Source organism: Vulpes vulpes, chromosome 16 (assembly GCF_048418805.1).
Source record: "Vulpes vulpes isolate BD-2025 chromosome 16, VulVul3, whole genome shotgun sequence".
NCBI classification, from domain to species: Eukaryota; Metazoa; Chordata; class Mammalia; order Carnivora; family Canidae; genus Vulpes; species Vulpes vulpes.
This window is the reverse complement of record NC_132795.1, coordinates 39,328,245-39,345,991: the sequence shown is the minus strand read 5'-3', so window position 1 is coordinate 39,345,991 and position 17,747 is coordinate 39,328,245. Positions and strand designations below refer to the sequence as shown.

General features: G+C 45.1%; 1 protein-coding gene across 1 annotated transcript in view; it reads left to right on the top strand.

Annotated features, from left to right (window-relative positions):
- Nucleotides 1-1,225: 1,225 nt before the first annotated feature.
- Nucleotides 1,226-17,747, top strand: part of WIF1 (WNT inhibitory factor 1) — a 69,372-nt gene continuing 52,850 nt past the window's right edge. Inside the window, exons 1-2 of the mRNA XM_072741676.1 lie at nt 1,226-1,573; nt 2,472-2,611. Of these exons, the coding sequence (XP_072597777.1) occupies nt 1,426-1,573; nt 2,472-2,611 (288 nt within the window). The 5' untranslated portion in view covers nt 1,226-1,425. The remainder of the gene's footprint in view (nt 1,574-2,471; nt 2,612-17,747) is intronic.

The following is a 17,747-nucleotide window of genomic DNA, read 5'->3' as shown; positions in this document are numbered from 1 at the left end:
ACCCCCGGGGGCCGGGCCCCAGCGCGCCGACTGCACGAGGCCGGGGCCAGGCAGGGGCAGGCGAGCTGGGGCGGCCCCTCCAGGCTGCAGCCCCCCCCCCCCCGACCCCCGGGGGCCGGGCCCCAGCGCGCCGACTGCACGAGGCCGGGGCCAGGCAGGGGCAGGCGAGCTGGGGCGGCCCCTCCAGGCTGCAGCCCCCCGCCCCCCCCGACCCCCGGAGGCCGGGCCCCAGCGCGCCGACTGCACGAGGCCGGGGCCAGGCAGGGGCAGGCGAGCTGGGGCGGCCCCTCCAGGCTGCAGCCGCCCCCCCCCCCGACCCCCGGGGGCCGGGCCCCAGCGCGCCGACTGCACGAGGCCGGGGCCAGGCAGGGGCAGGCGAGCTGGGGCGGCCCCTCCAGGCTGCAGCCCCCCCCCCCCCGACCCCCGGGGGCCGGGCCCCAGCGCGCCGACTGCACGAGGCCGGGGCCAGGCAGGGGCAGGCGAGCTGGGGCGGCCCCTCCAGGCTGCAGCCCCCCGCCCCCCCCGACCCCCGGAGGCCGGGCCCCAGCGCGCCGACTGCACGAGGCCGGGGCCAGGCAGGGGCAGGCGAGCTGGGGCGGCCCCTCCAGGCTGCAGCCCCCCCCCCCGACCCCCGGGGGCCGGGCCCCAGCGCGCCGACTGCACGAGGCCGGGGCCAGGCAGGGGCAGGCGAGCTGGGGCGGCCCCTCCAGGCTGCAGCCCCCCCCCCCCGACCCCCGGGGGCCGGGCCCCAGCGCGCCGACTGCACGAGGCCGGGGCCAGGCAGGGGCAGGCGAGCTGGGGCGGCCCCTCCAGGCTGCAGCCCCCCCCCACGACCCCCGGAGGCCGGGCCCCAGCGCGCCGACTGCACGAGGCCACGCGCCTCCGGGCTCCGGCGCAGTGCTCCGATCGGCGCGCCGGGCGGCAGGTGCACCTGTCACCCTTCGCGGCGCCGCCCGAGCCGCGGGGAGGACCGGCCCCCGCCGAGAGAGCGCCCTCCGCGCTGCGAGCCCGGGGCGGCGGCTCGGGCCTTCCCCCGAGGGGACGCGCGGAGGGCGGGCGCCGACGGCTGGGCAGCGGGGGGCGGCGGAAGGCGGGGAGCGGGGGCGCAGCGCCTCCTGCAGCACCGCGCGGGGCGGAGCCGTCCCCGTCGCGTCCCGTCCCCGTGCCCGACCCAGCATCCCAGCCGCGGCCGCCGCGCCCCCCCGCGGGCGCCCCTCGGCGCCTCGGCCTCCGCCCCCGACGGCGCCCCCCGCCCGCGCGGCCGCGTATTTAACCCCGGGGCTGTTGGCCTCGCCGCGCGTGCCGGCACCTCCGCCCCGCCCCGCGCTGCGTCCGCCCAGGGCTCGCTCCGTCGCTCTCTCGCTCGCACCGGGCTCGCGGGCTGGGCAGGCGAGGGGGAGCCCCGGGGCGGCAGTCGGCGGGAGCATGGCCCGCAGGGGCGCCGTCCCCGCCGCCGCGCTCGGCCTGTGGGGCCTCCTGCCCTACCTGCTGGGGCTGCGCGCCGAGCTCGGGCCGCCGCGCGAGGAGAGCCTGTACCTGTGGATCGACGCCCGCCAGGCCAGAGCGCTCATCGGTAAGGCCCCGCCGCCGCGCCCGCACCGGGGGCCGCCGCGCCTCGCTCCCCCCAGCGCGCGTCCCTCCGCGGAGCCTCCTCGCTCCCCGGGATGCTCCCCCCCCCCGCCCAGCGCGCGCCCCTCCGCGGAGCCTCCTCGCTCCCCGGGATGCTCCCCGCCACCCCCCAGTGCGCGTCCCTCCGCGGAGCCTCGCTCCCTTGGATGCGCTTACCCCCCGCCCCCCTGCACGTGTCCCTTCGCGGGTCCTTTCGCGGGTCCCTTCGCGGAGCCTCCTCGCTCCCCGGGATGCGCTCCCCCCCGCCCCCCTGCGCGCGTCCCTCCGCGGAGCCTCCTCGCTCCCCGGGATGCGCTCCCCCCGCCCCCCTGCGCGCGTCCCTCCGCGGAGCCTCCTCGCTCCCCGGGATGCGCTCCCCCCCGCCCCCCTGCGCGCGTCCCTCCGCGGAGCCTCCTCGCTCCCCGGGATGCGCTCCCCCCCGCCCCCCTGCGCGCGTCCCTCCGCGGAGCCTCCTCGCTCCCCGGGATGCGCTCCCCTCCCTCCCCACAGCGCGCGTCCCTCCGCGGAGCCTGGAGACCCCTAAGCGGGCCCAGCGTTCCGGTGGCGCGGGTGCGGGCGCCGACGGCCCTGCGGCTGTAGGGTGGGCGCCGCGGGGACCCACACCCGCCCCCCGTCCCCTGCCTTCCCGGAAGGCCTGAGTGCTGGCACTGCTCTCATCACACGCCGAGGACAATCAGGTGGGGCAAGGACAGGTGCCTGGCAGGTAGCACCACGCTCCTTCTTGAGCGTCCCCCCCCCCCCGCCCCCCGCCCGCCCGCGTGCGCTGTCTGCTTTGGCTTCTCTGAAATCGGCCTGGTTGGATGGTTCTGTTGATTTTACTTTATTATTATTTTTTTAACCAGGATTTGAAGAAGATATCTTGATTGTTTCAGAGGGGAAAATGGCCCCTTTCACTCATGATTTCAGGAAAGCGCAGCAGAGAATGCCAGCCATTCCTGTCAATATCCATTCCATGAATTTCACCTGGCAAGCTGCAGGGCAGGTAAGCTTTGATAACGAGGAAGGGTGGAGAAAATGAGCCTGTAATATTTCCACTGCCTGATGGGCAGGTAGAGAGAATACTGTGTAGTGTGGAGGCTGCTACACTTCTACGACTTTTTTAGAGTGATTTCTCATGGGATCATCTCCAAAGCAAATAAGGAATTTACTCCCGTTTATTCCAGCGTGTCATATAAAGATTCCCAAAAAGAAAAGGTGAGCAAATAAATAAATAAATAAATAAAAATAAAAAGATGAGCAGTGTGCCTAAGCTTGCTGTTTTGATATGACTCTGAGTCTTCAGGCTTCTAGAGACAAACACCAACATCACTTCTTTCTATGATCGTTGACATTAAAATTTAACATAATATCTTAAAAGATTCTTTGCCATGGTATATACCCAATCACTCTTGATGTTGTTTATGCTTTACAACAAATTTTAAACTCTGTAAGTGATTTTGACATTGTGCATTTGGAAAAATTGTTGAATGTTATTCACTGGGACAATGTAAATGCTGCGTGTTGCTGGTTGAAGTTCACAGCCTCAAAAAGTGTCACATTTGTAAAATATTGCAGGCTATTGATTTTTTAAGTGCCGTTTTAAATACTTTCATATGGAAAAAGAAAACTGCAATATATTTTTATGAAGAAGCATTCCTTTTATTTCTTAGCACATTACCATCCTTTGTATGTTACCTTTTGTATGGTTCCAGTAATACATAAATGATGTCTAATTTTGGAAAGAAAGGGAGAATAAATATTATGTGAGTTTAATTTCTTTTGTGCAGTTGGAGAATTTACTCTGGAGGACAAATAGTAAGTAATAAATTCTTTTGCTCATTAGTCGGTAAAATGTGTCCACTATGAGAATCATTGTAATTATAATTAAAATCACATTTTCAGGTCTTTTTTTTATTCTAAATTTACTTACATGGCTATTTTCATGAACAATGCAATCCAGAAAACACTTTATAAAAAGTAATTATTTGGAATTGAGAAGCCACATTGGGTGCCTCTAATTATCTGTTATATGCTGGGTGTGACTGTTTTACTCATCTTTTTCCCTCAGGTCTGTTCTCTCATTTTGTTTTTGTTTTTGTTTTCTAAAATAAACCGAATCTAGGCCTATCAACACTCCATCGTTGTAAAAATAAAACAAAAGCAAAAAACAAAAAACAAAATGGATTTTGGATCCACCAGGGTTCATAGCAGGAAGGTCATGTACTCTAATATCCCCATTTGGCAAATAAGTTCACTGAGGCTCTTATTGCTCGAGAGGAGATCATTCCTTTTCTCCTATAATTCCCTCTTTATAGATACTTCATAGACTATTAATTTTGGAATAGTGTGAAATCAATAATAAAGCAGTGAATGGCCTTTTATCATCTCCTTTTCTTTTCACCTGACTTAATCTGTGTTTGACCACTTGGCAGATGAGATAAATATTAATTCTGTAGTTTTATTTTTTAAGATGTTATTTATTTATTCACGAGAGGCATAGAGAGAGGCAGAGACTTAGGCAGGGGGAAAGGCAGGCTCCTTGCGGGGAGCCGGATGTGAGACTCGATCCCAGGACCCCGGGATCACACCCTGAGCCAAAGGCAGATGTTCAACCGCTGAGCCACCCAGGTGTCCCTAATTCTGTAGCTTTAAAAAGGACATCATCTTTACCTATACTTTTATGAATTTATAAGAACCATTAGAAGTTAGCTTGACTTACACCCCTTCCTAGCTGAAAGTATTTGGTAACTATAGGAGAAGCAGAAAATGTCAACAGTTCTTATTTATTAATTTATTTTACATATGCATTTGTCTTCTGGAGAATGGATTTTGAAGCAAAGACTTAAATATCATGTCATCTCCCCTGTTACTTTATAGCTTAGCGCATGTTTGCAAACACTGACACATTGTTGAGTACAAAATGAGTCTTGAATCAATCTCAGGAATGTCTCTTGTAAAGGATTAGAGAAGATGTTGGAACTGGCATGAACAGGAAGCTTCTAGCATCTTTTTCTCTCCTGTTTAGGTGTTGATCACCCTTGTGAATCATCTCATTATGCAGTATAGTGTTAGCACTTCGGTTAAGTTATCTTGCTCTTTATGCTCAGTCTGCTCTGGATGTAGTTACCATCAGGATAACTACATGAACTCTGGTGTCTGTTTTAATTAGCTAGGAGAGTAGGTGAGGAAGGTAGGGTCTACACAATGCCAAATAGAGGGACACTTAAAAATACTATTTAAATTTTACTTATTTTGCTCAATAAAGTTATGTGACTCCAGCAGCATAATTTTTGAAATGCATGGAAATTTTGAAGATGAGGGATCCCTGGGTGGCGCAGCGGTTTGGCGCCTGCCTTTGGCCCAGGGCGCGATCCTGGAGACTCGGGATCGAATCCCACGTCGGGCTCCCAGTGCATGGAGCCTGTTTCTCCTCCCTCTGCCTGTGTCTCTGCCTCTCTCTCTCTGTGTGTGACTATCATAAATAAATAAAAAAAATTAAAAAAAAAAAAGAAATTTTGAAGATGAGAAAAATAATCACTTCAATGCCAATTAAGTATTTTGAAAGGCATCTCTGGCTACAGCCAAACCACATCAAAACATCGACATGGAAAATGAAAAGTTCATTTCATTATCTAGTTATTTCATCCAAATAATATCAAACATTTAGGATTTCAACACAAGCAAGAACACACAGCTGATTAACAAAATTTTAAGCTTAATATTTAAGTGTTTTGGCAACACGTGGAGAAAGTTAAAATAACTTTAGGATTGAAGACCTAGAGGCAGTAGGTATTATCTCTTTCCAATAAATTTTTAGTCCATTAACCCAAAGTGTTCTTGGGGCGATTTGAAATAACTTTTATGTTCTACTTCAAACAAATGCAAATAAAAATTACAGTGAGATTCATTTACCCAAATCAAGTTGGTCAGGTTTTTAAGAGTGTTTTGAGTATGTGGAGAAGAGTGCATGCTTATATATGGCTGATGGCCCTGTTAGCCTTTTTGCAAGGCTATTTATTCTGATAGCAAAAAGTTTGATAGACACCCTTTGACTGGAAAATTTTATTTCCAGAGATTCGTTCTAAGGAAATAATTGTGGATGTTAATAAAAATGTGGTGCAAGACTGTTCCTCATTGTGCTATTTATAAAAGTAAAAATGGGTAGGATCTAAAGGTCCGGTGATAGTGGCAGGAGAATGCAATGAAGCATTAATAAGAGTATTCGAGACATTAAAAAAAAGAATATTCTAGGCATCTACTCAATGCCATAGAGAGACATTCATGACAGATTAAGTCAACAGCCTGTATCAGTATATTCTATTTGATTCCATTACAAAATATGTAGGCAGACACAGGAATAAGCATCTGATACACCTCTGATTCTCCAAGGTGCCAACATAGTTACATCTGTGTGTATTATGTTTTTGTTTTCCCACGATGAGTGTGTATTGATTTGTAATTTCAAGAACTATTTTACATTAAATGTGTGCAAAAAGCTCTGCTTTAGAGTTAAAACTTTCATGATGTTCTACATTATAGTTTACTTATATTTATTAGCCAGTATCATTTTTACACTATGTATCACTCAACAAAATGGTAAAACAAATGGTTTTCATGGCTGATCATAACTATGGAGCCCAAAGAATTCACTAATGCTTATCTGATTGTCACCACTTTCTTTTATGATCCCTAAAAATCTGTATAGGAAGGCTTTCCTATCTGAAATCAGATGACCTGACCCCTTCCTCTCACTGAAATCCTCATTTTCCATGGGAAACCCTGTCTCTACTTTATCTCCCATTTAAAATACTCATTTTCTGACATGCCCCTTTTCAAGGCCTTTAGATCAGAGAAGAATTTCTATTAAAGAAGTTTAGGCTTGAAGGATTTTTAGTAATTAAGGGAAAATACTCTTTATTGCTGTATATAACTTTTAATAGTTGATATTTTTCAATGAGACCTTCCTTATTCTAATTTTTCTCTAAATTTGGGACAGGTAGGGGCCATGAGTGACCATTTTGGTTTTCTAAATGATGCACTAATTAAACATTTTATTTGGAAAATAGCCCTTTCTAAAACTAATGACTTTCAAATAAAACTTTAATGAGAAGTTTTGTTGGACAAATCTGAATTCTAATACTAGGATACCACTGCTGATTTCCATATGAACCAATTTGGTTCAAGGCCAAATTTTTTTGTTTATATAGACCATATAAATAGATTTTTATTTATAAAGATCATATAGACTTGATTTTAATAACTGTAGTATAGTCTATCACCCGCATATAGATGCCAAGGTTCTGTGAATTTAGTACCCATTTGGTAGGGCATCTCTTTTAATGTTGGCTTTTTTTTTTTCTTTTTTAAGCAGTGGTGATGGATTTATGTTGAGCCATTTGTACTAGTTTACCAACCTCCTTGTGACCAAATGCTTGGATTTCTGAGATGGTTGGCAAGGGTTGGGATGAAACTGGGGTGTATGGAATAAAAATTCTCCGGGTGAAGATAACTAGTCGCTATTAACTTCCAACCCACCACGTGGATTACCAAGCTTGTAACAACAGGTCCAGATCTCAAAGTAAGCTTGTTATCATATATAGTGGTCCCAATTCTTATAACCACTAGAAGTCAGTGACAGAGCTTCATTTTTCTCAGTTGCAAGATGTTTAAATACACAACTGAGAATGTCATTGTGGATATGGGAAAGGAAGAGGAGAATGTTGCTGTCCTGGGAAGGGGGTGGTCACATGCATATTTTAGAAGAATCGATTATTGGGTTACAGTGCAGAAATGTGCTCCTGTGTTTTGTGTATCACCATAGAAAACAGCAAGTACAACAGATGGTGAAGATACAGTGTATCTAGTGCAATATTCACTCATGTAAAGAACATAAATGTGTTCATAACCCTTCCTAGCTCCCTGTCAGTTAAAAAACTTCTTGAGTTACTTCAAACTGCCAGCGATAAGGGCAATAATAATACAAAATCAAGTATGAGGAAAGCTCAAGGACTTTGTCTGGATAGTGGTGTCTTTGTGAATGATTCCAGTCAGTGGCACCCAAAGTTAGCTTTGAAATGAGGGAGGTACTGTTGGCAAAAAGGAAAATAAAAAACAGACCATTTTCCTGAAAACTGACTCATATTTTTGCTAATTTTTTTTTAAAAGCGGAATCCTTCTGACGTGTTTCCATAATATGAACTAGATAATATGATTCTGGCATTTAAATGCCCCTACAGCTCTGGATAGCTTGTTTTTGCAATGTACAGTGTCACACTAGTCCCATTAAACTGGCTATAGTTTGTAGCCTGAAATCTCCCACTGGACTTGTTGAGGAAAGGAGACCTGTATGAAAATGTTTCTTTCTGGGACCGCTGGGTGGTTCAGTGGTTCAGTGTCTGCCTTGGGCTCAGGTCATGATCCTGGGGTCCCGGGATTGAGTCCCACGTCGGGCTCCCTGCATGGAGCCTGCTTCTCCCTCTGCCTGTGTCTCTGCCTCTCTCTCTGTGTCCTTCATGAATAAATAAATAAAATCCTTTTTTAAAAAAAGAAAGAAAAAATGTTTCTTTCCTTCTTTTCTCCCCTTGACAAAAATGAAAGAAAAGCAATAGAGAAGTGAATTTTAATTCGCGTACTTCCCCTCCTTCTTCAAAGGAACTGCCAAATACCATTAACGGCCTTCTTCCAATTCCCTAAGTTATGGTAACACTGATTATTATTATTTAAGTCCCTGAATGTGTACCGTCCACATTTTTTCCTAATGGAGTTGTGATTGTTTTGGTAGTTATAAGTGGTTGCATACTTGCATACTCCTGGGGTTAGCCATCGTACCTTTGCTGCGGTTTTATGTCACCAAATGGAGGAAATACCTCGGTTTTTAACCCCTGGCCCGTGGTTTCAAAGTGGGAATGCGAATATGTTTACTCACTGTGGGCATGATTTTTTTTAAGAAGGTACTCATATCGAAAACACAGCTTTAAACTTTTAATGTTTAGATGCTGCTCCACTGTGGTATTTTGCATTGTGGTGTTGTGGACATGCCACTAGGGATCAAAGAGTAATTCTGCAGAGAGCCCATTTCATTTAGCAAAGCAGGCATGTGCCAGCCATCTGTTGTATCTGCTGATAGAAAACAGCAGTAAGTTTCTCAAACTTCTGCCAGAAGAAAAAAAAAAAAGCCTTTATTGCTTAGAGGAGATGAGTTACAAGGTACCTTGTAAGCCACATCTGGTTCTATAGCGATTTACATGGCACAAATGTAAACTCTGCTGCGTCTTCCTTACACAGTGGTATAAAAGCGCATAAACAAAGCCTCCACCACTATCCTCTGTGTTTATTCCTGACTTTAAAACACTTGCACAAATAAAAATCTTTTAAATTGTTGTGGCGAAGCAGAAAGGAATGATATTCAATAAAGCATTTTGTTTTGGATTAAGCTCATTTCACTTAAATGTCCCTGATGTGTTGTGAGAGGAGAAGTTTGGGGGAATAAGAGTTTAGTGAAAATGTTCTTTATCCTGTAGCAGGATCTCTGGAGGAAGCCTTGTCAGGTCAGGACTTCTTTGGCTGCAGTAATTTAGCCAACTTGCCGCATTTGCCAGCCTGGGGGTAACTTGGTTCCATTGCTGTGAACCCTCCGTTGTTCTCCCCTGCCGCACTTCTCTGCTTCAAGCAGTCAATCAACAAACATAGACCCTGAGTCATAGAGCACACGGAGGGTCCCTGCTCTCAGGAAGCTAATAGTCTAGGAAGCACATATTCATCATCCTCATCCACATGAGGTTAGAAAGAATGGGATTGGCTGAGAGCACGAAGAAGGCCACTCTATTCCCTGCCTGGAGGAATGAGAGGCAGGAGCTCTTCACTGAGCTCACGGAGCAGGTGATGTCTGAATTCATTCCCGAAGGGTGAGGAAGCATTCATCAGACCAGCAACAGAGGAAATTTCTTTCCAAGGGGAGAGCTCAGGATGTTCAAGTGCATGGAGATCTTAAAGAGAAAGCCGTGTTCTAGATGATCATGAGGGCCTCCTATCTGAGAGGTCATTGGAAATTCAGCGAAGGAGAGGTCAAGGTCAAATAATGGAGAAGGGTTCTGGGGGGAGAGAAGATGGGAGAAACAATTCAGGGAGATATCTCTCTTCTTTGCTGTGAAAATAACAGACTCAATATTTTGCAGGTTTGTCCCGGGGATATATTAAATAAATCTTTGGTTTAGGTGTTGGGTGGACAGTGGCTTTTCTACAATCATCAATTAGTTCTTCTTTTTTTACTAAACTTTTGGAAAACTTTGTGATGGTTAGTCTCAGTCCCAGGTTAAATTATTTTTGGCAATTAGAGTATGGAACGATAAAAAAAAATATCTCATTTTGTGAGTGCATGGAACTTTTAAAAAATCAATTTAATTTTCTAATGGAGCCTAAAACTTTGAACTTAATGTAAAAAGAAGCTTAAATTAGGAAAATAACACATTGATATGGGAAAGAATTGATTTAGCATCTATTCTCCACTCCCAAACCTTTTTAAGTATCAAGCAAAGTACAATAAAGGTATAGAAATTACACTTGGCAGGTGATACTTCCATTTAAATGAGGAGAAGTAGACACTGGACATGGATTTATTTAAAATAAGCCTGTTTCTTCAAGTATTTACCTTTCTTTTAAAACTTACTAGTTAAAACTCTAAACTCGGGCACCCGTGTGGCTCAGTCAGTTAGGTGTCCGACTCTTGATTTTGTTTCAGGTCATGATCTCGGGAACATGAGATGGAGCCCTGTGTGGGGCTCTGTGCTCAGCAGGGAGTCTGCTTGAGATCCTATCCCTCTGCCCCTACCCCTCCCACCGAGCAAGTGCACCCATGTGCCCCCCACACACACACTCCCTCACTTTATCTTAAATAAATCTTTAAAAAAAAAACCAACCTTCTAAGACACTTTCTGTTCTCTGTTTTTCTCAGGTAGACATGTGGATTTTGCCTTCTTTTTGAATTTTAAGATGAATGTGATTAAAGAATCTTGAAAATTGTCGGGCGTCATTTGAAACGCATTTGCCTGAACACAGTCTCATAGAGCAGCTATGTCTTGTGTGGCCCTGAGACAGGGGACATATTCACGATCGACTTCTTAGCTGACAGTATGAGACAGGCCATGAACACAGTTCTTGCCTAGCTGCTCTTGGCCAGAACGCAGATCATGCCCTGTGGAGGCAAAACATGATTAAGGACCAATTCTCTGCCCTTGAGAAAATTAGAAGCTAACTGGAGAGGCAGATATATATATAAACAGATATCCTAATAATTACTGAGAAGTGCTATTGTAGCAGTACTAGGACATTGCTAGGCTATAATAAGAGAACAGAGAAGCAACTCCAGAGCTGAATCTGACTTTTGGGTTAGCCAAGAAACAATGTGGAAGAATGGATGGTTTTTAGGGAAAGGAAACAGCTTAAGGCAAGGTGTAGAGACCAGAAAGATGGTATCTGGGAACCAGTAGTTTGGTGTGGCTGATGTGTATGTTCAAGGGGGAGGTAAAGAGGTCGGCAGGAGTTAAGTAAAGGACTTTGTGCAGAATGTTGATGCACCTGGGATTTACTCTACAGACAAAGTTGAGTTAGTCCACAGAAAAGTATAAAGCACAGGATAGTGGCCTCAGAGTTATGTATTTAGATTATTGCATCAGCAGGATAGAAGATAGCTTTAAGGGGGGTTGACTGCAGGGAGAGAAATCAGGGATAATAGCATATAAGATCAGGGATGAAGAGAAGGGGAAAATGGATTGGGGAAACATTTAGGAGATAAAAATCCAAAAGTCTTGGTGCTAGGGATAAAATCTCATTTCCCCCACTGTCTGCTTCATTAACTTGGTAGTCGCCCTGTTGGCCTTTCTGCCCCCTGCCACACAAGCTCATCCTTCCTGCCCAAGGGCCTTTGCACATGAAATTGCCTCTGCCTACAATTCACTCATGCTAGATTTCTGTGTGGCTTGCTCACTCAGTTCCCCCATGTGCAATCAAATATCACCTCCTCTAACAGACTTTCCCTGCCTCCCCTCTCAAAACAACAGCCACTGCCCTCAACACTCTTGAGTCTGCTTCTCTGCTGTATATTTTTTATGGCCCTTACAATAATGATTATACTTGATTATATTTTATTTTAATTGTTCAGCCCTCCCATTCAGTGTAAGCTCACGAAAATAAGGACTTTGTCTCATTCACCATGTCACTACTCCAGGTCCTGAACAGCTCCTGACACACAATAAGCAGTTGATAACTATTTGTTGAATGTATTAAGACATGAAGTAGATCCCATGATTATTTCCATTTGATAGATAAGGTGACTGAGGCAGAGAAGAGCAAGAGAAGCACAGGTAGTAAGTGACAGAGCTGGAATTTAAAGCCAGACAGTTGGGATTTGGAGCCTTACTCTGATGAGGGTTGGATAGAGGTATGAACACAGAGGGGGCCACAGCCAACCTTGGCTGACTTGGGAGGGGAAGGCTTTGCCAGAGAAGACACAACTACTGAACTGGGACTTGAAGCTGAGACAGGAGTCAGGGGTAGAGAGGAAGGCTATCACAGGCCGAGGCAAAGGAGCTGCAAAAGGGCATTCTGGGAGAGGTTGTGATGCCCCAGATAGGAGCTGGATGTATGCAAGGGAAGATATTGGGGGCCAGGGCTGAGCGGGCAGTATTTGTGTATGTGAGGAGATGAGGCCAGACATTTGGGAAGGGCCGGAGGAAGAAACAGAACCCATGGAAAGGTCACTAAACCCAATTCTTTTATGTATAAGAAAAGAAGTTTGGATTATCTCTAAATGCCTTCCAAATTCTAAAATATTGCGATTCTGTCTCTTGAACATCTTCAATACTGTAACATTGACGGTAATATCCTTATTTAGATTACCGTCAGTAACTGTCCCTGTTTCTTAAATCAAGGCAGAAAGATTCTTCCTCCAAAACTGTCTTATTTGTTGTCAAATTTAAAAGAGCTGGTCTCAGAATACTCCTTTATTTATTTGTTATGTTGATGATAATAGTCAATAAGTCATGTAACATAGACTCAGGGCTGGTCACTTTGCCAGATACTCTTTCATCACATCTTCACAGAAAGCCTGAAGTAGGCACCAGTAATGTCCTCAATTTATAAATGAGGAAACTAGGGAATAAGGAAGTCAAATTATTTACCTAAGATCATGCAGGTAAGAAGACTTTTTTTTTTTTTTTTTTTTTTTTGCTAAGAAGACTTATGTACGTGTTTATATACTTAAGAGATTTCTTATGATAACTTCTGGAATGTCTTCTCATTCAAAAAACAACAATTCAAAGGACATTTATCAATGCTTACTATGTGTGAGGTTCTGAGAATACAAATTTTAATTGATCTAACTGCCTTCTAGGAATTCACCAGCTGGTGGTAAAGACTGTGGCATATAAGGCAATAATAATTGTGTTGAGTTCTCAGGGCCCATGCATGGGGTTGGATAGGCTTTTTCGTTGCATAAGGTAACCTGACCAAAGTGGCAGGTTCAACCTTCTGAGCAGAAATCCAGCTCACTTCACTTGTCAAGTCTGGCCTGACAACATGCCACAGAGCTGCCAGAGGGGACACTTCTACGTAATTTGCACAGAACCTTCATATGAGCTAGGTGGCCCCCATTAAATGCCCTAATAGAAGTGCTATGGGAGCATAAAGCCAAAGGGTTTTGTCTTTGATCAGGTAAATTTACAATTACTTATGTTCTGAAGAAGATATCACAGAAGAAGTAACATCTAACCTGGGTCCCAAAAAATGTTCAATAGGCAGACACTGGCCAAGGCAGGTGGGGCTGGAATGGGCTTTCCTACATACACTGAATGACCCGTAGGAGGGCACATAGGATTAAGAATCACTGGTGTAGTTGGAAAAGGACTATCAGTCCCAAAAAGTTTGGAAAGATTATGGTTTCTGTATGCCATAGTTGGCTTGTCTTACAGAAAATGGAGGGGGGGGGGAGAAAATGGGGAGCATGATTACATAGGTGATAATGTGATGCCTGTATGAAAGACAGCTTTGGTGGCAGAGGAAGGATAGATGCTGGAGTGCCTGGCTGAAGACTAGGAACCAATTAGGAAGTTCTTTAAGACGTTACAAGGTGACAGAGTGTGAAAGAAGACGAGTAGTGGGGAGAGGGAGGAAGAAGCAGATTCTAGAATATCTCTCAGTATAATTGACACGTGGGTGTTATGAAAATGAGGGGCTAGAGGATGACTCCAAGATGGTTGGACAGATGGTTGGATAGTTATGTCTTAACTGAGAAATTAATTACAGGAGCAAAAGCAGAACAGTTTGAGGTACAAAAGCAGTGGGGCCCATTTGGAAATTCCTAAACATGAATTTTCTGCTGAACATTCCCACAGCAGAGTCTGGTATGAATTTGAAAACTTGAGTCTAGAGGGAAGATAGGAGATGGAGAATAAAAAGCCTGCTTTCGGAGAGCTGAGGTCTTCCTTCTGTACCTCCCCCTCTTCCTTCCTTGTTTTGACCCTAACTCAGTAAATATTTAAGGACCTACCTACTGCCAAAGCTTGTGCTTAATGCTAAACAAGCAGACAAACAAAAAACAGAATTCGTATATGAAGATTGCCCGCAAGGAGATCAAGCTTGCCTTCAGTCTAGTGTGACAGCAGGTATGAACAAAACAACAAGAGTGCAATATTAAGTGGGTTATAATTGCAAAATGAACAAGGTACATAACTGTTGGGAGAGGTGTGAATTAATTTACATAGCTTCCCTGGTGTTCTTCGGGGCGTAGCCTAAAACCTATAAAACAAATAAATGCCCACTTGGAACAACCGCTCTGCTTCACTTCATGGCTTTTATGTACTTGAGATAGATTGGCCTCATGTATGCTGCCTTCTACTTGCTGTTATTATTATTATTACTGTTTTGGAAATGAATATGACAGTTGTCCCTATATCACTAGGTGTCTACACCACGGGCTTTGTTAGTATGCCTCGTTTTTAAGGGCTATTTCAGGATTAGCCATGGGTGCACCACCAGGGGGTGAATCACATCTGAAGTCAAGTCCATGTAGATTATCTCCTACTTAAGGCAATACTCTGATGGATGGATCCCCAATAAACTTGTAAAATTACTCTGCTGTCTGCCTTCTGAGTACTTCGTGAAGCCATTTGATTCCTGTCATTGGTAAATTCAATGAATATTCCTGTTTCCAGTTGGAACTTGGTGTGTCTTTGAAATTGTATTTCTGTTGCTGTCACAGCAGTAGCCAGCAGGTGGCAATGTAAAAGTTACTTCTTTGTGAAATATTCCACCTCAACATTTTTCGAAGCTGTGGGGCTGCTCTCTGTCTAACAGAGAGCAATTTGTGGGGTACCGTGATCTTACGTAACTCATTTCACTAGACCATTAATATATTCAGTAAGTTAGAGAATGAACTGTCTCAAATTCCACATCACTGAAAGCATTTGAGACTCATTGTAGATGTGAGGACTCATCCTAAATAACTACAAATGTGAATGATTTCATTTTATGCCCATTTTCTGTTTTCTTCCTCTTAAACAATTGCTCGGTTTCAGGCTGGAGTGAAGTTTTGAGTATCTCTCTGTATTCATCCAGGATTTTCTTTGCCTTCTGTGGCTGTAGCTTTAGGTGTCAACAGAATTGCAGAGTTGGAAGAGATCCCGGAGCTCCTCCACCCCATCAAGCCCAACGTTTTCTGAAGCATCCATGAATCGGGGGCTCTCAGCCTCTAGTTGAACATGCTCAGCGGCAGGGAACTTACTAGCGCAGGTGATACTGAATACTTTTAACTGTGTTAACCAAAGAAAGTTTTCTTCAGAATGGGCTACAACCTGCCTTCCTGCTGTAACCTGAATATCCAAGACTCGAACAATCTGTGTGCTCCGATTTGGAGAGTCCTGCTTTGCATTTATACCCTAAAGTTTGCTGATGTGTCGTCTCCCTCATGGCGGATGTAGGGTCTCTGGTTCATTTACCCCTGCTTCTTCCCTAGTGAAGACCAGCTATTTCTGTGAGTTCTTAGGAGGACTCTTCACATGCCATCCTGGAGGGAGATGTCTTGACCTCAGCTGGTACAGTGTGGCCCTGGTGAGACCCGCCTGTCAGGTCTAGATGCAGCCTCACCATGCTCCCTAAGCTATGAAGACTCAAGGGGCCACAGAGGGCTGTATTCTCCATTGGCCTCCCAGTCTCAGTGCAACATGGTGTTCTGCACCAAAATGGGGAATCTACCTCTATCCTCAATTTGACATTGAGCATTGTCACCTGGCACCTACAAGAGCATGACTAAAGACCCTTGACCACCACTAGACACCAACATTAGTTTCCTGCAGCCTGAGTCCCTTCAGCTCCTTCACATTAGCAGTTTTGCATGTCTTCAACCTTGACTCCTAAATCCTCAGCGAAAGTATAAAATTATCACAGATGGCATTTACTGGTACTCTATTCTTTATACCCTGGTGAGAAAAGAGTTCATTGCTAGAATCAGGGATTACTTCTAGGATTGTGAAATCATCTTTTGGGTCATAAAACTTGTGTGATAAACTAGGGAAGAAACAGAAGAAGAGGGAGGAAAGGAAGAAAAAAGGAAAATATCTAACACTTCGGGTATTCTATGTGCCAGTCGTTGTTGCTAATAATCACTTTTCACCACTAGCTAGTTTAATTCAACAACCAGTGAGATCAGTGCTCCTAATACTACCATTTTACAAAAATGCAACTGGGTCAGAAAAAAGTAAAAAATGCAACATGCCTAAGGTCACTCAGCTAGTGGGGGCTGGAGCCAGGATACTCAGCTAGAGACTCAGGTATCTGACTCCAAAATCCATGACAAAACTGCAATGTGTTTAATTCTCTTTAAAACCGAGAATTTCCTGAACCGGCCCCTTTATTCTTTAGACATTTATAGTACGCACACCACGTGCTGTGGAGCATGAGTAGATAAGGACCCTGACCATTAAGAGCTCATACTGTTGGAGGAGGCCAAAACAGAATGTCTTTTGTAGAATATTAGGTTGACTCACTTGAAATTGTCATTTATAGTAGGTCAAAAATGGTTGAATTTCATGTGATTTAACCTAATAAGAACTGATATTGATTAGATATTTACTGTGTGCCAGCAGATATTCTAAGTAATTTATATGGATTTAACTCTCCGACCAATTCTTTGACCTGAAGATGCTGTTTTTATACTATGAGAAGACTGAGGTGCCAAGAAAGTAAGTAACCTGCCCAAGATCATACCCTAGTCATCTGCAGAGCCTGGGTGTGAACCCTGGTAGTCGGATGCCCAAGTAGGGCTCTGGCTGTATATATTATTTCACCCTCTGTGTTATATAAGAGTAGGCCAATCTTGTCCAACCAAATCAATTTTTAATGAAGCAGCTTCATTTAGAGTCCTGTTTTACAAGGTAAATATCAAATCGATTAAGTCAAGATCTAGTCCAGAAGCTAAATGGAATGAATGCAAAGTCCATTTGGCTCCAGACTGGCTAAATGTCTTCAGTTCCCAAAGCTTGATCATTACATTTTTCTGATTTCTTGGGTATCCACAAGCTTGAATTTGGAGAGTTATCATTGCCTATCCTATTGTCTGGGGTTGGGGGAACATTTACTCGTAAACTGAGGGAGACAGTGGAAACTGGTACAGCTGTCTTGAATTAAGGTAAGAGATTTCTATCATTCTGCTAATAGGAGTAACACCTTTTTATATTGCACTTAATAGTTTAAAACATGCTTCATTGATATTGTCTCACTGAGTTCATTCAGTTCTCCTAATAACTGAAAAAAATCATGCATTGCTGAAACTGTAGATAATTAAGTATGAGGAATAACTGTGATAATTTGCAGTGAATGGCCTTTAGCCCAAAGAAAAATAATTCAAACCTGATCTTTAATAGTTGTGCATTCCTCCATAATGCATGAAAAGATTTGCTTTTGTGATTTTATAGAAATACTTTTGCCTCTTGATAAAAATAAATAAGGGCCCATTCAATAAATACTATTTAAATTATAAGGAAGCATTTTCAGTGGAAAATATAAGTGGATTACCATTCCATGCCATGGTAAGTATAGAAATAATTACCCTTCATCTGTTTTCATTCTTGATATTTCAGATATTTGTTGCC